A 23530-nucleotide genomic window follows, 5' to 3' on the forward strand; every position below is an offset into this window, starting at 1 on the left:
TTTTTAAAAAAGAATAAAACAGATAGCTACAGGATGTCATTATTGTATTCCTTTATTATGTATCTAAAGGTCAGCGATAAAAAAACAATAATTGAGTAAATTATAACAGGACAACTATGTGCTTGAGGTATTACATAAACCCATGGGCTCTCTGAGTTGGGTATGTTTTTATACAATCTTGCCATGTGGTACAATCAACTATACAATTGGTTTGGTTTCTAATGGCAACCCATTTCAGCTGTCCTTCACACACCAAATGATGAGTTCACAAGCATAGGACATGTAGCAATAAGAACCATATAACACACAGTGATCTACTCCATTTGGCCGCCAAAAGCTGCTATAAAAATAATACAAAACTTTAATTTCGAAAGCTGTACTTTTTTTTTTTATATATATATATACTTGACCACACTCTAAAATGCCTCTGGCACTAGTTTACACATCAATTACTAAGTTCCTGTATTCTTCTCCAAAGTAAAGGGAAAATTGTTTAATTTTTATACAGATTAGCTTTTAATAAGCAGTAGTGTATGTATTCTATAATAATAATAATAATAATAATAATAATAATAATAAAGATATAATTCCAGAATACCTTAAAAATATTGTTTACAAGCTGTAAGCTCTTGTGTCTAAAAAAAAACAACGTATCACTAATATTTAACAACAGTCCCCTACCTCTTTAATGTACATCCTGATGCAGTATATGGAGGCTATGCGGTATGCATTGAAGCTCACATCAGACATAAACACAGTGGTATCTAATAGCAAGACATAGCTGAAGGAAAAGAATTAAAGGGTTGTAGGAATTATGGCCTGACCATTAGATCTAATGGACTGAGCTGATATTAAAGGTATAATATGTGATTTTGGTGCCTCAATATATTCTTTCTTTCAATAGCCACACCCACAAAAGAATTAGGAATTACAGCATTAGGATAAATGGCAAGGTTGTTCCTCTATTGGGAAAAATAATCCGTAACGAATGACTGCAGAGCTTCCTTGACATAACCTGAATCAGCTTTAACCTCCTTCAACTCTGTATCAGTCAGGTCCTAATCTCCTATTAAACTCTGACTTAACTGTCATGCCACCAGAAGGGAACATGACCAAATATCAACATGGCCAAATGTCACACAGTTTAAATCACACTCGACGACTTCACATTAGAGATGCAAACGACAGACGCGTGAAACTCGCCAGGACAAGGCGCGGGATTGTCGCTATTTAGTTAGCTGCAGCAAATATGCTGACTACAATGTCTAGAGTCTGGACTGAGCAATACACAGCTGCTGCAAGTGTGTGTGTGTGTGTGTGTGTGTGTGTGTGTGTGTCAGAAAAAGACTGAGGGGGAAGCAGTAGAGACAATATACATGTGACAGAGGTGGTACAGTATGTGGTGGGACAGTAAGACAGACAGAAAGAGACAGACAGAAAGAAAAAGACCGAGAGAAATAGAGAGGGAGAGTTGGCCTCAATGGACCCGTCTGTGGCTCGACTCGGGTTATTTTTAGAGATGGGGAGGTGGCTTGGTAGGGCGTGTTGCCCGTGAGGGGGCAGATAGAGAGAGAGAGAGCGAGAGAGAGAGGTTAGAGTTAGACGTCACGCTGGCCCTGCGTGGGTGGCTTGGTTAGCGCTGTGGGTTTCAGCCTGCATTCTCCGATCCCTGTGTCTAAAATAAACCCTGGTTCTGAGCAGAAAGGTTCCCACTTGCTGCTGTTTCCTTGACTGAGAGGAAGCGTCATGGTGTAACGCTCTCGCGTCTCTGGCACAGCGATGATGATGAAACAGACAACAGATGCTGTGGTCTTCCTGGAACATTAGCGCTAACAAACAGCAACAGCGACAGCGACACTCAGCCTGTACTTACATGCTGCCTATATGAGGTTTCAGTGTGGAATGGGAAAAGCCACCCAAAGCGTTGTGTGCAAATGCGTGTTCGTGTGTGTCCGTGTGTGTCTGTGCGTGGCATCTTGTCAGCCATCCCTGACTTCTTTCTTCTTCTCTTTGGCCTTGACTGAGGGCTTTTTGGACACCTTTACTTTCTCTCTCTCAGGCTCCGGCGCCGAGTCGTTCTCCCTGCTCGATTCGGTCTTCGACTCTTTCTTTGACTCTTTTTCCTTGATCGGCTCTTTTGAGTCCTTCTTGATCTCTTTTAACTCTTTCGCTGAATCCTTCTCTTTCTTTTCTTTTGATGAAACTGCGTATGGCAAAAACAACACATTAAAAAAAAAACAAAAAAAAAAACGTGAAAATCAGATCAAATGAATTTGAAATCATTTTTTTTTCTCTTTTTTTAGTAAAGAAAGACAAATCTATGCATATTTAAAAGCGTATGAAGTTTTGCATTGAATATGAATATTATTTCAGATTAAAAACAACATTAGGAAAAAAAAAAACAGCAAAGAAAGAAATTTTGTATGAACACATTGCATCATTCAATGTTTTGCCCCACAATAAATCCAAATTCAACACATTTCCAGTTTATATCTTAAATTATTCAGTTCTACAATTTGTCTATTCAAATGTAAATAAATAAATAAATGTCAGTTTCTGCTGCAACTGTTATTAATTATTATTAATAATAGTATCACAATATTTAAGTTTTATTTTTACATTTAATTTGTTAAGTATTAAAAATATGTATTCGTAATTATTTCTTTTTACTGTAGATTTTGGAAATGGTTTGTTGTTCTTTGACTATTTGCTCTTGTTGATGAGATCTGCGTATATAATGAAGGTGTATGTAGGTGTACGAAGGACAACGACAAGGTGAATTATTTCTATTTGCTACGTGTTATCGGGTGTCGCTACCTTTTAGAGGTCAGAGATAACATTGAAATCGGGGAATTTAACCGATTAAGACGGATGCAAAAAAGTTTTCAGGATGTGTACACACACACACACACACACACACACACACACACACACACAGTAGTGACAGTGCTAACCTCACACACTGAACATAAAGAACATTAAAACCTAAAATCTTTACACACAGAGTGAAGAGAGTGTGTAGAATGCAGTTGTGTGACTGTAGCCCAATTAAGCCGGTGTCTGCTGTCAGGTCCCGTGGGGAAAAGCTGCGAGTTTGGCCTGACTCTCATTCTATATCTCTATCTCTCTGGACCCGGAGGCGCCAAGTGCGCAGGTGGGAGGATTGAGACTCGTCCCGGGGGGTTAAGTGTTCTCTCTTTGGGGTGTGTGTACAATCGTTGGGCAGTATCACAGAGTTAAGGGCATGATCCCATGGTGTGTGTCTGATTCTGACAGTCATTTCTCCTGAATGCTGTGAATGACAGAGTGACAACAGCACCTGACTCATAACAAAAGAAATGTGAACTCTCTCTCTCTCTCTCTCTCTCTCTCTCTCTCTCTCTCTCTCTCTCTCTCTCTCTCTCTCTCTCTCTCTTCTCTCTCTCTTCTCTCTCTCTCTCTCTCTCTCTCTCTCTCTCTCTCTCTCTCTCTCTCTCTCTCTCTCTCTCTCAGGTCCTTCCCAGCAGCTGACCGGCTCAGTGATTAGCTGAGAACAAACCAGTCCAGTCCCAGCAAGTAAAGCATCCTGTGTGTTTTCCAGCGTGACCATTTTTTTTAAGACGTCTCCTCTAGTAATATAAATGTTCCCATATGACGGAAACCTCAACATGCAAATAAGCTCCCGTGCGGCCGCCAAACCAAAACAAGGGGGCGAGATAAGAAGAAATACATACGTGAAAAACTATAGAGAAGCTCGTAAAGGCAAGCCGCACGGGCAGCACAACAAAGTGGCACGTGTGATGTGAGGCGGAAAAGCACTAATAAAGTTGGAGTCTATATATAAGCAGAGGCGGCTTCCAGAGCCAGTAGAGCCAGCATCAGGCCAGGCAGACCCTTAGATCTTTTACAGCTAATTAAAGCTGCAGTCTGTAACTTTGTTAAGTCTAAAAAAAATAATAACTCTATTTGAAATATTGAATCAAAAGAGTTTTTGAAGCAGTAGAGTAAAATGCTTTAGAACGCGGTGTCCTTAGATTATAGCAAGTTATTCTGGAAAGTCATGAATAAAAATCTCCCCTACTGCAGCTTTAAAGGTGTGTGCGCAAAAGACATCTTTTTTTTTTTTTTTTTAACAATTATTTTGTACTCATTCTGTATTTTATGCTAAATACCATATTAAATAAATACCTGGTAATTACTTAACAGATATTTTGACAATACTTAAAATATAAAAACGACACTAAACGGATAAATCAAACAAACATGATCATTCATTCATTCATTCATTCTCTACCGCTTATCCAAACTACCTCGGGTCACGGGGAGCCCGAGGTAGTTCTCAGGTGTCATCGGGCATCAAGGCAGGATACACCCTGGAAGGAGTGCCAACCCATCGCAGGGCACACACACACACACACTCATTCACTCACACACTAAGGACAATTTTCCAGAGATGCCAATCAACCTACCATGCATGTCTTTGGACCGGGGGAGGAAACCGGAGTACCCGGAGGAAACCCCCGAGGCACGGGGAGAACATGCAAACTCCACACACACAAGGCGGAGGCGGGAATCGAACCCCAATCCTGGAGGTGTGAGGCGAACGTGCTAACCACTAAGCCACCGTACTCCCCCCTCCCCCAAACATGATCAATTTCATAAAATCAAAAAATCAAACAAATATTTGATTTTAAGATGTATTCTGCTTTTTTTACCGCCACCCATTTTACGCCTCGCGATGCTCAGATAGCTCAACGTTAGTCTCTATTGGTGTGTCCTGGTTGCCATGGTTTCTCTGTTAGCATCAGTCTAATACGTTACCAAAACTAACCAGATTCAGAATGTAAATAAGACCAACCACATGATCAGGAAAATTACACTAGACTAGAATTGCTTAAGTTTGTTTGATGTAATTTTGCAAGAAATCATGAGCTCTCGTTTAAAAAGAAATGCCTTCTGGCTGGTTTGTTATGTGACATCGCAGAGTTAACAACTACGCCTCTTTTTGTCAAACTAGGGAACAGTTATATAAGAAGACTTCTTAATTTTCACCGTTTTGTGTGTGTGTGTGTATGTGTGTGTGTGTGTGTGTGTGTGTGTATGTACGTGTGTGTGAATGGAAACAGAGCTAGCAGTATGTCACAGGTCACAGGTTAATCCCGTGCTGTCAGGTAACGGCAGGACTAATTCTCACAGCTACTGTGCTGGAGTGTATGAGCACGCATGAAGAGGAAGCTGAGGTTTGGATTCACAATGCGGTAAAAAAAAAAAAAAAATTAGGAGTTTGTAAAATATCTTTACAATAAACTGCGAATAGTTTTGGTTAAAAAAAAAAAAAGTCTGGAATAGCTGAACAGTCATCAGCAACTCCATCTCCATTTCCTTTCAATTTCCCACATCAAGCTACAAAATGGTCGTCTATAAAATGTGACCGAGATCTTAAAAATTTCGAATCTATCTTTTATTCTTTTATCTAGAATTTGACACAGTATCCTGAACTGTTACACAATCTGATAAATACGTTCGGATAAATAATATTAATAAAGTGGCTTCTGATGAACACACAACCCCAAACAATGCAAAACACCCATACACACACACACACACACACCCACACACACACACCCACACACCAGACTAAACACAACCACTGTTTAGCTTGTATCTAACGATGGAACATCTTCTGTGTCACCTCACATGTTCTGAGCATACATGAGCTTCAAAGTGACTTTCCTGAGAAACGTCTGTGTGTTTGTGTGTTTCTTCTACAACACAGCGCTATCTCATCAGGCACCAGCACACGAGCAAACACAGAAAGAAGGCCAGCGGTAAACAGTTTGATAACGCCGGCCGAGGACAAAGCACATATCGGCGTTTCAAAGAGTCGATTTTCCGCTCAGGTGGGTGTGTGAGACTCTGACGACCGTAGTCAAAACACACACACACGGACACACAGAGCGCCTGCATGGACCTCCGGACTGTTCGATGCGGGAGGCTTCTGCACTCTTCCCACTGTTTTTATAAATACTGTGGCTCTGCTGGCCGACTCTCGAACACAGAGTGTGTGTGTCGCTGTCGCAGCCTACAAGCTAAAAGTGGAAGCCATGGGAATCGTCCAGTCAGTGTATGACTGTGTGAGAGTGTGTTCAGTGAGATTCGACTCGCTCGATACGTCTGTAGAGAAGGTGTTAAAGACGAAAGACTAGAATTTTTTTGTGTGTCTCAAAGTTAAAACACTTTTGAAATCTCCTAAAATATCTGACGGTGACACGAGAACAAAAACAAGAATAGAGTGAGAGATGTGCAGCTACAATCGGAATTTAAATTCCAAATTGAATCCTACAATAAGAAATTCATTCATTCATTCATTCATTCATTCATTCATTCATCTTCTACCGCTTATCCGAACTTCTCGGGTCACGGGGAGCCTGTGCCTATCTCAGGTGTCATCGGGCATCGAGGCAGGATACACCCTGGACGGAGTGCCAACCCATCACAGGGCACACACACACTCTCATTCACTCACACACACACACACTCTCATTCACTCACGCATTCACACACTACGGACAATTTTCCAGAGATGCCAATCAACCTACCATGCATGTCTTTGGACCGGGGGAGGAAACCGGAGTACCCGGAGGAAACCCCCGAGGCACGGGGAGAACATGCAGACTCCACACACACACAAGGCGGAGGTGGGAATCGAACCCCCAACCCTGGAGGTGTGAGGCGAACGTGCTAACCACTAAGCCACTGTGCCCCCCACAATAAGCAATTCACAATAATAATTACATTCACATTGAATTTGGTTTGAAATTCTAATTCGGATTTTTCCAGAACGCTACGTCGATGAGTCATAAGACCTGCTTTGCTGCACCTCTTTACTTTGCTGAAGCCTCCGTATGTTGTGTTGTCAATTTGAGAGGTCGATATTCGTGTACTTTAACTACAAACATTCTTACAAATAGCAATAAAAATGAAAATAAAAACCAATTTTGGAAAAATCTATTTCCAGACTGCTACGTTTTATAACAGTGTCTATAATAGTGGTTTAAAAAATGTACTTTGATTTGGATTAAAAACTCCACACACACACACACACACGCACACACACGCACACACACGCACACACACGCACACACACGCACACACACACACACACACACACAAACACACACACACACCGCGACTTTTCCTAGTAAACCTGTCTTTTTGTCATGTATGTAACATGTTCAACACTAGTTCTGATTTTCCAGTGTAAATGTTAGGAATCTGATCATCTCCAGAACAATTCCTAGAAAGCATGTTTGCAGTTACAGGGAGGTTAAAGGTCATTGCTGTGAATTATTTAGCACAAGTTTCTTGATCAGAATGTGGAAATAAAGCTGGAGACTGATGGATACAGATATTTTTTCCCAAACACAAAACATCCATGCTAGGAGGAAGTTGTGGCCTAATGGTTAGAGAGTTTGACTCCTAACCCTAAGGTTGTGGGTTCGAGTCTCTAAGCCGGCAATACCACGACTGAGGTGCCCTTGAGCAAGGCACCGAACCCCCCCAACTGCTCCCCGGGTGCCACAGCATAAATGGCTGCCCACTGATGTGTGTGTGCACTTTGGATGGGTTAAATGCAGAGAACGAATTCTGAGTATGGGTCACCGTACATAGCCGTATGTCACGTCACTTTCACTTTATCCTGAACAGGGCCCATGGTGGATCTTTGGAAGTGGGAATACACTACCTGGACAGGTTGGCAGTTACATTACAAAGTCAATCACAAGGTATCATGCGCACACTTGCTTTCACACCTAGTAGCAATTTACATATCGCAAATCCTGACCTTCTATCAACTTAACCGCTGAATCTGCCGTTGGGGCGGTGGCTTAAGTTCTGAGTGTGTGATCAGAAGATTTGAAGTTTAGTTTCCAGGACTGCCAGAGACAGTGCACCTTTCCCAAGAGGTGACTTTTCATAAGAACATGTAACACACCATTAAAACGTAACACATTTAACTCGTCTGCAGTTGTTAAATGTTTTCAGCCCATAATTGGGATCTGGCAAATTCGATTCCTTTAATAAAATGACTCTGCTATCTGGGTGGGAAAGATGGATTCCTCTCTTTCCACCTCCAGGCAATGCAACATTAGTCAACTGTGTGCATCTGTGAGCTGATGTATACAGAATAGTGCAGTCCGCGGATGGGTGGGAATTGGATATAAATAAATTAGCAAAGTAAATTGGGACGAACGTAATATGTTTTCTGGAAAGAAAGCCACAGCTGTAATGTTACAATCAGTACCTGATTAACATGTTCTTGGTCAACCATAGCGGATCGAGTAAATATAAGGGACTATAATTATTATTCCGCATGGAATTTATATACGGATCTCCAGTGTTTTTCTCACTGTATTCGCTTTATAAGTACTTTCTGTGATTTTTAGATCAACAACAGTTGATAGATCCTGATGAAATCTGTTTGGAAGTCCTAATTGCTTACATCATGACTGTTTGTAAACAATAAAATGATAAATCATCATTTGTTGGCCGGCGGAGTGGGAAGAAACTTTTGCCGGCGTCTGGCAGCATCTGTAGCGAATTGTTTCCAACGGGAAATGTTTATATGCAGTCAAACTGAGGCAAACGGAAAAATCACAGAGCGTGGCTTTATGTTTAAGAGTTTAGGATCTTTCACATTTTCATAATTAACTTTCCCACACAGGGAAGCACATACTGCACATTACACCCCACGATCACTGACTAAAGTCGTATCTGTGACAGTAAACAGCATAGGGAAAGTTCCAGGTTTGGAATAAGCAAGGGATAATGAAGTGAATCTCCTGTTGTGGACGACTTAGGAAAAATTCCCTTCGTTTTTATTCACTGTAAATGGAAGGGATGAGCTTGTTGACGGCGACTAACTGGGATCTTTTTTAAACGAAGGATAGCAATTCACAATGGCGTGTGCCAAAGCCAGACGAGTTGTGGTTTGTGTGTTTGGGCGGGAGGCAAGACTGGGGTGGGTAGTGGGGGTGCTGGCTGGGATGGAAAGGAAAGGATGTATGGATGGAGACAGACAGAGGGAGAGAGAGAGAGAGAGGACGGTAACAGCGGTCGGCTTGTTGTGCTGATCTGGTTTCTTAATACTATTCCTGCCCCTGGAATGCAGGCGTGGGGGTTGAGGAACCCAATCTTGCTGATCCGTCCGTCTGTGGATTCTGGTGAAAGCTTCTCCCGATGGGTAATTAACTTGAATAAAGCTCTGAGCATGCAGTAACGCACACCTGCAAGATGCAAACAATCGAGGTGCACCAGAAGGAAGGACTTTGCGCAATCTGTGTTTGCTCTGGCGGCTCTCGGCTCACGCTCGAGGGTGTGGTGCGAGTGTGATCATTCCCGTGGTCAGTGGAGATATTTTCTCTCTTCTTGTCAACGCCCTGGTACGCAAACGTCTCCCCCTTTGCACACTTGCAACTCTGGTCTACTGTCTCGGGGTTTGCAAAGTCTGCATTCTACCCACACAGAGCTCGACCACATCTAAGACGAGTTCATTCAAGTGGTAGGCCCCGTGGACACATGCATGCACACCAAATCTTAAGTGTGTAATCACGCAGGCTGACACACACATTGCGAGGCATGCTTAAAAGCAGTGTTATATTTTAATGTTTGCAGGAACACACACACGTACTCAATAATTCAGGCTCGCATTTGAATGTGTGCACAAAGAAACCACACAAAAAAACATACAACGCACAAAAGAACCACACATGCTAGATTTCTCCCGTGCTAAGCCGACGTGTTCTGTCTCGGGAAAGCCACAGGCTTCCTTTGTTGCGGCAGTGTGTTTGAAAAATCGCTGCAGGGAATCCAAATGGGTTTTTACCACTTTGCTGCTTCGCACTGGCAATGTGTCTTCTCGTAACCACCGAGCAACCGATTTCACAGAATTCCAGCCATCCGCACACAAAAATATGCATGTCTGGGTTTACAAAATGGGAAAATTTTTGCCCCCTTGTTTGCATATTTCATCTCCGCTAAAACCTCAAACAGGTGCTGTGAGCTGTGACAAAAAGTCCCGATTATTTTAATCATGTCCTAAAATGAATTCTCCGTGCATTCGTTTTTTTTGTGTGTTTGCGGCTGGACATGTAGGCGATGGTTGCCTCACAGGGTCAGTCTGGATTTTATCACTGCAGGCGTTATTTCAGATCCCAAAGCAGCCTCCTCCCTCACTGTATCCTTAAAGAATCATAAATCTGCTAGTGGTTCTATCCTCCCTCTCGCAGTATCTTCCTCTCCATCTCTCCCTGTCTGCCTCTCTCTCTCTCCAGTGCTATCTGTATCACCCCTGGGTGGTTGAATGGTTTTGTCAAGAACACCTGCTCCACTGACCGATATGACGTGTTCTTTCTTCTCAGGGAGTTAAAGCTTGAGGAAAATCTCAAAAATCCACAAAGCCCCCTCTGTTGTCTAGACCTATTTATCTTCGGGTCTTACACCATACAAAAACCCTATAATAAAACCCTACAACCAACAGTGTCCAAGATGCTTGCGAGTCAAGTAGCTCGATCTATCTGACCTATCGAGTTAAAGTCACCTTGTGTGGAAACATTTTTTTTGGGGGGTTGTTTTTCAAGGCACTGTTTTGATTCTGCTGTTTCCCACAGTGTCAGATCGGCCTTTACGATCTAATGTTAACTTCAGTAGCTATGACAGGCATGTCATAAAGCACCAGATATCATCACTCGACTAAATAGGGAAGGGGAAAAAAATGAAAGTCTTATTCTTGGCCAGACGGACGATTTCTGTTTTTGGTCATGAATGTAGCGGCAGTTTGCAGGTCAACCTTTGCCAAAGACACTTTATGAACCATGTGGCCTTCTTAAATGAGTGAGAGGGAAGGAAAAAAAAAAGGGCAGGAAATAGTTTAATGTAGAATAGAAACAAAAGCAACATTATGTCAGGAGAAAATCTGCGAAGGAATTTGACTTATATCTTGGTTTTCTCTCGTTGCATAGGTTGTATGATTAGAGCACAAGTTAGAGGACTATGATGCAGTGGTCCATTTTCTATAGCGACATAAGAGCTTTGTGGAGCGGACAGGATTTATGATAGAAATGAACCTCTGGCACCTGAGATGACTTAACTGCGATTTAAAATGTGCCATAATTCAAGTCCACCGCCTACCAAAAACACTTCTTTGGCCGTGGCAAGAAGTTCAAGATCTGCTTCTTAAAGGACATTTTTCAAAACAGTGTATGCGGTGTTCCACAGCAAAGCGATTAGAATAAAGTCTCTGCTCGATGACAAGAATGGTGTGGACATGAGGTTTAGCCAGGCGAGAGCTCGGAGTCATTTTAGATAAGACAACATAGAGCTGAGGTACTTCTTTGGATGTATGCGCTCACTTATTATACCATCCATCATCCCGGTTTGATCAAATCCTCTTGTAGACATGAATAAGGCTGTCACCGGGCCAGACAGATAGACTGGACTAATATGGCCCCTCATGACAGGCACATTGTGTCTCCTGATGTGGGTGGGAGGGTTAGCGGTAATGACGAGTGATAGAGAGATGAGAATAAAGATTCCGCAGCAGATCATGCAACTGTGAAAAGGCAGGAATGTCTGGTTCAAAGCTGTAGACCAAGATCTCCATAATACTCCCTAATATTGATCTTACTGACTGTGTCATGACAGAGAGATAAAGATAGAGCCATAGAGTAGGATAAAGGTTCAGAAGGATTGTGTTTAATACTCCAAATACACTGTATGGCCAAAAGTATGTGGACACCTGACCAGTCAAAAACATCTTATTCCAGATTCCATTATTCTTGGAAGACTTTCCACTAGATGGATAAATAGCATCAGCCACAAGAGCATTAGTGAGATCAGGCACTAAAGTCTGGTGAGGAGGCCTGGGATGCAGTCTGCATTCCAGTTCATCCCAGAGGAGTTTAGTGAGGGTTGAGGTCAAGGAGCTGTTCAGGTCACTTGAGTCCATTCACATCAACCTTGCCTTCCAAATGTTTTCATGGACCTTGTTTTGTACACAGAAACACTGTCATGCAAGAACATGCTTTGGCCCTGTAGTTCAAGTGACAGGAACTCAGTTCCACAGCATACAAGGACATTTCCATGCTTCTATCTTTGTAGCATCAATTTAGGGAAGAAGCACATATGGGTGTTATGATCAGATGTCCAAACACTTGACAATTACTGTCTGTATTTGGATTTAACCCGAAATGGGCATGGCCTAAAAGAGATTCTACATTCTACAAGTACAAGTCATTATATACCTACCTGACATATTAACTAAACACTTTAGATGACGCTATTTCCCAAAATATGAACAATATGAACGTCTAGCCTAAACTATCCGTCGCAACCCTGACCAGGCAGTTACAAAGGATGAATGAGTTACAAATACATTCCATGTTCGGTAAGCTTTGCATCTGATTACTCGCTTGTCCTCACACGTGACTAAAAACCTCCTTGAACAACTTATTTGTGACATCCAACAGAATTCCCGTCCTTTATAAAGCGCATTATCTGTTCAATCCGAACCACGTGCTCAGATACAGTACAGTTCCATCTGCAGACGGCAAAGATTCGTCCAGATTCTTCCAGGTTTGCTAAATAACGAGCCTATTACTCCGTGCCACTTCTTATTAATGTTAAACACAAAAATACAGATCATTATTGTGCATATGTGTGTGCCCAGGTATAACTACTGACCACACATAAGCATCTTTGAGAAATCCTCCGCCAACACATTTCCCTCTTTTTCCCCCCCTTCAAACAGTACTTTTCTTCATGCCTGTGGAATCCCACTTATTCTGAATGACCGAAATTATTTGTGACTAATTGTTAACAAATGGCCAAAACCTAGGGGCAGAGGTAGCGTTTTGGCTCTGAGCTTCTTGATACATTAGCTTTATTGAAAAAGAAAAAAAAAAAAAGAAAGAAAAATTGGAAGACATCCATCTTGTGCTGTGTTAATTAGCTTTGTAAATGGGCCAGCGTGTGGACCGGCTGTGTCCTCGTGTTATTTTAACTCCCTGAATGGTGTCAGAGTCATGGCTGTGTGAAGTTTTAAACATTTCCTTTACGGCTCTGAAAGCTGAAGGTCTACGGTTACTAGTAAATCAGTACAAAAAACTGTTTAAAAATCAGAAATGTAAAATATTCCGATTCTATACTAGTCTCTAACCTTTTATTTCTTGTTTTCCAAAGACCTCTCCTGTCTGAACAGCTCAGTGACATGAGATACACTGTCATTTTGTGTGTGGGGGATTTAGCAATGCAATGAGCAATTTTGGAAGATGCTATAAATGCCTGGAGTGTTTTGTCTTCCTTTTTTTTTTTTTTTTTTGCATTCAGCCATTTTTTTTCCCCAATAAAGAATTCAATAGACTTGGCCTTAAGGCTTGGACATTTTCTGGTCAAAATACACTGTGGTTTGAACATACCATCTGTCTGGAACTTTCTTTTTTTTTTCTGTCCGACAATCCGACAACCCGACCATGTTTGCATAATTATCACTTGGCATCTGCGTATATTTGAGGTAATTTACCTCAGTACAGAGCTTAAATTTGATTAAATGTAGGCCTGCAGCCAGTATGCAGTTGTACTGCAGTGTCAAGTCACTTCATATTATTGATTTTTTTATATTGATTTGTTTTTGGCTACTTTTGGGTTTCTATAATCTTGTCATGGTTGCAGCACAACAAATAATATGTTAAATGATGAATCAACATACAGGCAAATTTAGTTGTTAAAGCCACGACGATGGCTATATTTTTTTTTTTGTACAATGTTTTGAATGAAAATATACATTACTCATCCCTTAGCTGACTAGCGTGTTGCTAACTAAAGGCGAACATGGAGGCATCTAATGGTTTTCTCACCTAATTTGTAGTGCAAATTTGTATGATTTCTAGCACCAACTTTCCACTAGTGAGGTAAATTCAATTCAATTTCAATTCAATTCAAGTTTATTTGTATAGCGCTTTTTACAATTGACATTGTCTCAAAGCAGCTTTACAGAACATAAACATAACACAAAAGGTTAATATAAAGAATAATAAAGATTAGTAGAATGCAAAATTCAAGATTAATATTAGATAGATTTAGTTCACGATGTGTTTGTATTTATCCCCAATGATCAAGTCTGAGGTGACTCAGGCAGCAGTGGCGAGGAAAAACTCACTTAAGCACTATTTGGACGGGACTAGTTTTACGTGGGGACGTGGGGGTAAAGTAATTATTACCACAGCTTCTCTGTGATTTTAGTCCCGTCCAAATGTGCCATCTCGGTAATCATTACGGACAATGTCAGTAAAGATTACGGCGACTTTTGCGTTCTGTAAAAAGGTCCGGAAAAATTACCTCAGGTAATACTGATCCCGTCCGAAAAGACCCGCTGTAAATATGTACGGTAAAATTCCGTCATTTCCTGTTTAAAAGTAGTTTTTGGCGCGTTTTGCAAGCATGGAGGCGAATTGGCCAATTAATATTACAGACGTCCTGAGGTAAAATTGCATTACTCCACGTCCCCACGTAAAACTAATCCTGTGCGAATAGGGCTTTAGACGGTAAAGGAAGAAACCTTGAGAGGAACCAGACTCAAAGGGGAACCTCATCCTCATATGGGTGACACTGGAGGGTGTGATTATAAATATACAGTCGAGCAAACGTTGTATTGATGTAAAAGACCACATGGAGTTCACATCTCCACTGTAGTATCGCAGAGTCTGACTGGAGCTGGTAGATCTCTAGATGCCTCATCATTCTCTCTTTTTTTTCTGTCCATAATGATTCGCTGTGCTTGATGGGAGTTACACTGCAGTAACATCCCAACCTTATTTGTTACCAGTCTGTTTTGTAGCCCTACACACCGCTGACTAGCGAGGCTCAGTATTCTGTATATTAAACCGAAGTATTATTCAGTTCACAATACGTTATGAAAAGTCAGTTTTCAGAATATTCACTTTGAAATTTTACTAAGGGATGTTTTCCTAATGCATCACAGTTTAAAGAAATACAGTACATACTATCATCACTGTAGGTTAATTATGCAGCCTCACACGTTCCCCTTTGGGTGCAGTTAGTCATGGATTCACATAGTTTTTAAGTGAATTTTCCTCTGCTATAATCTAATTTGGGGTAACGTGAGCGTTTGTGCACATGTTGGAGCTCATGCGCTGCCATCAAACTGAATATTAGGTAATGATGGATCGGTACAGTGAATAATGAGACAGATAGAATGTCACACGGCCGAGCTTTTTCTACGGTGCTCGAGCTTACAACACCTTTGGAGGAAAAAAAAAAATCGGTGGTTTACTTTATACCAGAATTTGTTAGAAATGGTTGATTAATTTACACAAAAGCATAATAAGAGCGTAACAGCAGCTCTGACGGCAGAGCTGACTGTACGGGAAAATCACAGGATTATATTAGTGTTCTTGTTTTAATATGTTTCTATAGCAACAGCTCAAACAGGGACTTGTTGAATATGTAAATTTATCATTTGTTTGAAGGAGTCTCCAGTGTCGGCACTTTGTAACTGCTGTGACTAAGTTTTAGGGGACTTACAGTATGAGAGGATGCTATGTACTTATGTGCTTAAGCCCAAAAAGTACGACGTGATGTTAAAAAAAAACAAAAAACGCACGAGTTGCTGGGGTGTAAAAGGAATAAACCACATGCTGCTACAGGGAAATAATTAACCCTGGGTTATTCTTCATGTCAGGCCAAATCACACCACCACCGTTGTTAATTATTTTCCTATAACATCAAAGCACACCCTAAGTGATTTTTTTCTTACTTATACATAATTTAATCATGTTCCTGGAAATCAATTCATCTTCCTGTCAAGAGTTTATTGTAGCCTGTGGCTGACGTAGAAACATACCAAATGTCAGAGTGTGAAACTTTAATAAAGAGAAATGTCCCTGTATGTTAAACATGCAGTAAGGTTAAAACGTGTGTGTGTGTGTGTGTGCGCGCTTGTGTGTGTGTGTGTGTGTGTGTGTAACTGCAGTTATAGAAGAACAGAGAGTGCTTTGTGTCTCACTGTGCCATTCTAATACCACAAAATGAAGACAAGGATCCCTGGTTGTAGGGTTACACGCAGACGTCTGCTGCTGTTATCTGTTATTAATGGCATTGTTTTTGTCCCTAGTCCAAAGATGTGGGGAAAAAAAAATCATGCAAATATTAGACCAGGATGTCACATGGCTGGAGGAAAATGTGCACGCTTAACACTATACAACAGAGACGTCGCTAAGAAATGAGCTGAAATATAATAATAATAATAATAATAATAAACAAACTTCTGTTGCGTCAGGAAAGACCAACCCGCCCTGACGTGGATTCATTTATATGCCGTAGCATGTACGTAAGAGTTTAATTCCTTATTTAGATAACGGCGTTTCAGTGCACCTGTGAAATAACACACGAGTTACATCAATGAATCATCAAACATTGTTATTATTATATAATGCTATTGATTCCATTGCAGTGAATGACAGATCACTCCAATGTGTACACACACACGCGCACACACACACACTTCTGCCACACCCACCACAATCCCACACAGTGTGTATTTTGTTTGTCTGGGTTGCTAGTGAGCAGGAAACTGTTTATTTAATGAGCCTCATAGAGTGACAATTGTTTTTACAAGATTTCTGATTAAAGCAGAACTGGTATAGAGTATTGATGGAAAAGTCCAGGTGGGTGTCAATAGTTTAGACACACACACACACACACACACGTCTCATCATTGCAACAGAATCAAATGACAATTATTGTCCAGCACTCCCTTGGATTCTCCACCACACCTATGGCTGTTGTCTAAGGTTCTCCGGGTATTTGTGTGTGTGTGTGTATGTGTGTGTGTGCGCGTTGGGAGTGGGGGGTTGTTAGCAGATTACATCAGCACATGTAGTCTGCATTACAGGTCGATAAGATCTGGCAATGTTTACTGGCTGTGTGTGTGTGTGTGTGTGTGTGTGTGTGTGTGTGTGTGTGTGTGTGTGAGTGAGAGTCTTTGCCTGTGTGTCTGTGTGTGTGTCTGTGTGTGTTTGTGTGTCTGTTGTAATGGTAACAGCAATCTGAGAGAAATGTGAGTGTCCACAGACCACAAGAAAGTCACTAAAGGGATATGAGAGAGAGAGAGAGAGAGAGAGAGAGACCCAAACACACAGCAAGGCTGAAAGTAAGAGAAGGGACAGAGAGATGGATAGAGAGACAGAGAAACAGTCACACAGAGAAAAAGAGAAATACAAGGAGAACTACAGTGATATGAAAAACATGAGACTGTTAATAGATTTAGAACCCAAAACTGTGTACACACACACGCACACACACACACACACACGCACACACACACACACGCACACACACACACGCACACACACACACGCACACACACACGCACACACCAAAACCAAAAGGAGTCCACGAGCGAGTGAAGGCGTAATTAAAAAGTTCTCTGTGCGGCACTGGGTTTCCGGCTGTAAATCTCTGAGCCCCTTTCTTGTGGAAGTCTACATTCCGTGTGGATTCTGGTGACACGCAGTCGTAGCCAAACAATCCGTCCTAATCTGCAGCGAGCCGACTCGTCCCACTCATCCCTAATTGCGCCGTAATTTGTTTGGCATTTGCTGGGCTTTTGCGGCTCTTCTCCTCACCAGGGACCGTACGTAGGCCGTGTTCTGTGATTTCTGCTATGCTTCTGGGCTTAGGTCCAAATACACACACAGACACACACACACACACACACACACACACACACACACACACAAACACACACCATAAAACCATGTAGTGTATACAATCATGGACCATGGACACTTCCTTCCTTGTAAGCTCTTGCGCTATTCCACGCTTCAACAATTCTCCAGCAGCACAGTATTAAAAATACGAAGGGCATTTATTCATCAGCGCTCCTGATGAAGCAACCTTGTCAAACAATGACGAATCAGTGGAGAGATTCGGGGTCATACCTCCCTTTACCGAATCCCCTATGTGGCGGGCGTTCACGTAGGTGTCGTCAACATATTTGACGTAATGCTAAAGAAAATGTGGTGTGTAGAACTGTAGAAAACCAGATGGTACAGCACATGCAAAATTAAGAACATTCATGAAGAGCATGTACACCGAAGAAGAATCAAGAAGACTTCCTCCAGCAATCTGCTTTATTTATTAAAAAACATCATCTTTCAGCTGCCACCAAGCATCGACCTGCTCTCTTTAATACTGAAATGATGAAAACCTTTTTCTTTTTTTTTAAGTTCTGGATAACTTATGATTCTTTTTATATGGAAGTCTAATGCTGTGTAAAAAAAAAAAAAAAAAAGAATTGACTCGAATCGGTACTCGGCTTGGTTCTGACCGTTTACACGAGTGTGTGGGTTCTTAATTTCCTTCGACGGCTCTGTAATCTAATCTGAGAGCCGGCGCGGCGGACATACAGTACACCCCTGTATCCTCTACTCTGAGAATGAATCTGGTGTGAGAAAGAGCTAAAGGAAACTGCACTTATATACTGATTTGAAATCAGTCCTGCTGGAGTCTTGAATAGACCGCTGTTCTACTCAACGTGTTCAATCCGGGGCATTAGGAATAAATCAGGCTAGGAAGGAAACAGGAAGCAGGTAGCCAAAATGCAGAATTGTGGGAACCAAGCTGCTGGGTGGTTATCAGAAAAGATGACAGCAAGTGATCGATGGGGATGAAGCGGCACTTCCAGCAGAAAAACTTGTAGCGCGGAGGTGCTTCCAAGCCGTACTGTCTGGTTGATGTCTTTTTGTTTTCACAGTGAAGATTTCAGGGGTCCGGTGAAAGCAAAGCAAAGCAAAGACAAGGGCTGCCTCGTTTGCAAATTTGGAAAGTCAGGCGGCCAGCGGGAGGTTGAAGGCGTTTAAATCTGTGGTGACATGAAGGATAACAAACACCGCCGAGCGAGCTAATCACCGGCCTCCTGTACTCTGAAGAAGCCTGAAGAATTACAGCGCCAGCGCCCGCCGAGAGCAAACAGCCCTCTGTTTAAACTTTCATCCTGCTCCCGCTATTCATCCAGCCCACTGCGAGAAGCAGCGTAGAGAGAGAGGAACGATGAAAGAAGCTCTTTTCAGGCTGCGAGTGATCGAACCCTCCACCTCCTTTCTCTCTGCATAGCATTTATCACCTGGTGGGTGATGCCCCCCTCTCTGACGCCCCTAAAAAAGCCTGTTAACAAAGAACAGTGGCATCGATTGACATTAGGCTTCTTTGACATTGGGCTCTTGAGGGCAAGTTCGCCTTGTCGAACACTGGAGCGGATTGTGCTGGAGGAAATGGGAGCAGGAACCCCAGAAAACCGCAGAGATCTCACACTCCATATATCATTCGCCTTCCTCGACTCTCGCTCTCGTCCCTGTCGTCCCCTTGTCCTTCTTGTGCTCTTGAAAAAAACATGACACGGCTCCAGCTGGTTAAAGATTTTAAGGGGAAGAGAGCAAGCAAGCTGGAGAAGATGCCAAGAGAAATTCCAGCTTGGCCACCGATCCAGACGAGATCGGTAGAGCGGCACATGGTGTGCACTCACTACTCCAAAACAACTTCTCCATAAACACCACAGCTGCTGGAGTGACTGGAAGAGGAACGCAAAATGCTTAAACCCGTAAACCGCCCATGGCTAAGCTTAGCCCTTACACGTATCCCATTTAACAATCTATTGAACACCACAGTGATCACAGGGCTTCGCTGTCTTAAAGGTTTTAGTAGGATAAACTACAATGAGATCTAAGGAATAAAACACAAAGGGACATTCTGTTACAGGAAACTAATCAACAACTGAGTGGAGCGATGAGGCCTGACCTACAGTAAGTCAATTATTTCCAGTAACTGAATATGCCAAAGTGTTTTATTCCTCTTGTACCACAGCGATTTGCCATGCTAAAAATTTGATAGAAAAAAAAGAATCGCATCTTATTTTTATAACCCTAACCCCGGAAAAACAGCCTTGTCCTGTCGAACCCTAACCCTAACCCTAACCCTAACAGTTTGATGTTACTTTTGTGAATTTCGTCAAACATCCACAGAGCAAGGTCGTGACTGCCGCATACGGAATGTCCGACGGCGAACGGGATGTAATTATAGAAACAAAAACGTATTAAAAGCGCATAAAAATTTGGGATTTTAATTTGAAGTTGCTTTAACACGGAGTGCGCTTGTATACGTCATTTGGATGAGAATTGCCAGCAACAATATGTTTTTGGTTGATTTCTTTTCTTTCACAGTTTTAAAACAGCAAATAAAGAACCACCACGTTTCGGCCGTTTGTTGCATTAACCGTTAAAAAAAATAAATAACAAAAAAAAAAAACAATATCCTACGCAGTATGTAAACGAAAAAATGCCAAATGTAGTCCAAAAGTAATCAGATAAGATTACAGTTTAAATAATCGAACAGATTCTGTTACTGATTACATCTTTAGTCGTGTAATTTGTAATCAAGGCTGAATTACATTTCCTTAGAAATCAACCTAAGATTGTTAAGGGTCCTTGTTCAGGGGTCAGGTAGTGACCGCGCTGGGATCCGAACACAAACCTCGTTCTTATCTAATAATACGTAATCTGCGACTTCTGTCTTTGGTCGCAAGGGCTAAGCAAGATTCGAGACGAGTAAAAAAGTAACACTACTGAAGCAAACCAAGCGCTTTAAGAACTCTGAAGAAAAGTAAAATAGCTGGGGTTTGACCCCGAGCGTACGGCAAAAACCAGATGTGATCTGATCAATAGACTCTGTCTTCCTCTTTGTGTGTGTCTCTCTCTCTCATTCTCTCTCTTGAAGGGGAAACGCTGTTATTTATTTAGGTTAGGAGAATATACACTGGTGTGTCTTTGATGCAAATCCCCCTCCCTCTTTCTCACGCAGGCTTGTGGTTAGCAGAGCGGGAGCCCGTCGCCTTGGACGCGCCGCTTCCAATACAGGAAGCTGCCAAGGGTCTCGTTTCCACTGCTAACGTGACGGACACATTTTAAAACAAAGGCAAACCTCTGGCATGGGAGTGTATGTCCATCTGTCAGTGTGTGTGCAGGTCTGGGTTGGCCCGTGTGTGTGTGTGTGTGTGTGTGTGTGTGTGTGTGTGTGTGTGTGTGTGTGTGTGTGTGTGTCGGGAGGGGCAATCCAAAGAGCCATCAGAAAGAAAAAGAGGATAGAGGGAAAGAAAGAGAGAGAAATATTTACGTCGGAATGTTATTACTTCCATGAACTACTTTAAGTCACCTAATTCAAGTCCATTGAACTTCTTATCTAAATGATGCTGGAAAATGTCTGAATAAATCAAGATTCCTGATATAATTTATTCATGGAATTCTCTTGAATTATGTAGAGATTATTTGAATAATTTATGCATACACTAAATGTAGGCTAAATGTAGTTTTAGCGATAAATTTAAAAAAAAAATCAAACAAAGCAATAAATAAGATGAAAAAGCATAAAAGGCAAAATAGTAGATAAATAAATAAATAAATAAATACATAAAATACAATCTAATAAAAATATCAAATGCTCACAAAGTTGAGCGAAATATCAGCAACATGTGGTAAAAATTATTCTGATATTTATAGAATAAAACACTGAATGTGTGTAGCGTTACTGCTTATAACGATGTTTATAACAACTTATGTCTCTTTCAAGTATTCCATCCATCCGTCATCACAGGCGTAAATGTATGTATAAAGGACAGCAAGACAGATAGAGAGAAAGAGAGAGAGAGAAAGAGAGAGAGAGAGAGATCCTCTCCTTGTGTTGTAAGGTTACGTGTTTCGTGATATCACAGATGTAAGAGAGTGCTCTAAGTCATCTGCCCGTAGTCTGCGTATCGATTTCACTCACCGATCGCTTTGATCAGCAGTAGAAACAGAATAGAGGAGGGCAAAAACGAGCTCATCTGGAACACATCTGGCCAAATCGGTTTCTGTGCCATAGCCACAAGAGTGAGGACGTAGGGATGGATCCCTCGGGCTTAAGCCTTACACACAGCCTGTGTTGGCTGGTTGTGGGAGAGGTGCAGTGCTTATGTGTAAAGGAACTCATCCTTCCCTTCGCTCGGTGGGGTCGGAAGTGGATGAGGGTGCTGTCTTTGGGTGCGGATCGAGTCGGAAATGTGCGAAACGAGGCGTCACGTGTGAGGGACAGGGGCTTTTTGTTAAATGGGTCGAAGGGTGAATAATTGCTGCCTTTTATAAAGAGGAAGAAAGTGAAAATTAGAGACTGTAAATAAACTCATCTGAGTCGACTTCCTGTTTAAAGCAGCACTAATAACTGAAAAATAGCCTTGTCCTGTGTACACCGGTAATACAAACACACACACACACACACACACACACACACACACACACACACACACACACACACACACACACACACACACACACACACTTCCTGCTGTCATGCTGCTAACACACTGGGAAGGGGGCACTTTTTCTGGGCCGGCATTGAACTGTGGCTTTATTTAAAGTAAAGAGCTACAGTGTGTGTGTGTGTGTGTGTGTGTGTGTGTGTGTGTGTGTGTGTGTGTGGCCATTCATAAGGTCACAGCCTAAACGAAAGGTGTGTGGTCTGTAGAGCGGAAGAAATAGCGGCGGTAGTACATGAATCATGTGTGTGTGATTGTGTGTGTGTGTGTTTGTCTGGAAGAATTTCTCCTGATGAACTTCAAAATATTGCACATATTTTATTATTATGAAATTCTCTCTCTCTCTCTCTCTCTCTCTCTCTCTCTCACACACACACACACACACACACACACACACACACACACACACACACACACACACACACACACACACACGTATATATTCCTGAAACACAACCCTAACTGCTTGTTTTCCTATAAATGCATACCATCATCTTATTGGTGCTTAAAAATCTAGTGCACACTCGAGTGTCAGGTTTCTTATATTCCCTTCTTAGAGTTGCCGTACGATGTTTTTGACCTTTTTTCTTCACGTGTCGATACGTGAAGCTTTTTATAAACCAATCAGAAAGCTCCGTTTAAACACAAACTAAAAATAGCTCTGGTTTATCTGGTGGAAAGGATTCTTAAGCTGGAGTTCCTGAAAAAAAGGTCCTAGACCTCCGGAAAAGTCTACACACACGCACACGCACGCACGCACACACACACACACACACACACACACACACACACACACACACACACACACACACACACACACATACACACACACACACACACACACACACACACACACACACATACACATACACACGCACACACACGCAGTGAAACCCAGAATGAGTGAAACCCAGTGACATGGTAACAACAATCTGATTTTAAACATGCTTCAATAGAAAAATCTTGAATTAAATAGCTACATTGGATAGAAGGTATTATTTACCTTGTTTTTTTGTTTTGTTTTTTTTTTGGGCTGCTACAATAATTAGCATTTTAACCTTAAATATAAAATCGGAATGATGTTCAGGTTCTACTGTTGACCTGTGGATGTTCTCAGGAGGTCGATATTAATGAGAA

General features: G+C 41.8%; 1 protein-coding gene across 8 annotated transcripts in view; it reads right to left on the reverse strand.

Annotated features, from left to right (window-relative positions):
* Positions 1-34: 34 nt before the first annotated feature.
* Positions 35-23530, reverse strand: part of bbs9 (Bardet-Biedl syndrome 9) — a 112114-nt gene continuing 88618 nt past the window's right edge. For 7 of the 8 annotated variants that reach the window (XM_027142658.2, XM_027142655.2, XM_027142659.2 and 4 more), the window contains one exon: positions 35-2203. In XM_027142658.2, the coding sequence (XP_026998459.2) occupies positions 1980-2203 (224 nt within the window). In that variant the 3' untranslated portion in view covers positions 35-1979. Of the gene's footprint in view, positions 2204-17478; positions 17728-23530 lie in introns of those variants that run through there. The other variant, XM_047806182.1, reaches the window with a different exon arrangement.

The sequence above is a fragment of the Tachysurus fulvidraco genome, chromosome 22 (genome assembly GCF_022655615.1).
Source record: "Tachysurus fulvidraco isolate hzauxx_2018 chromosome 22, HZAU_PFXX_2.0, whole genome shotgun sequence".
NCBI lineage: Eukaryota > Metazoa > Chordata > Actinopteri > Siluriformes > Bagridae > Tachysurus > Tachysurus fulvidraco.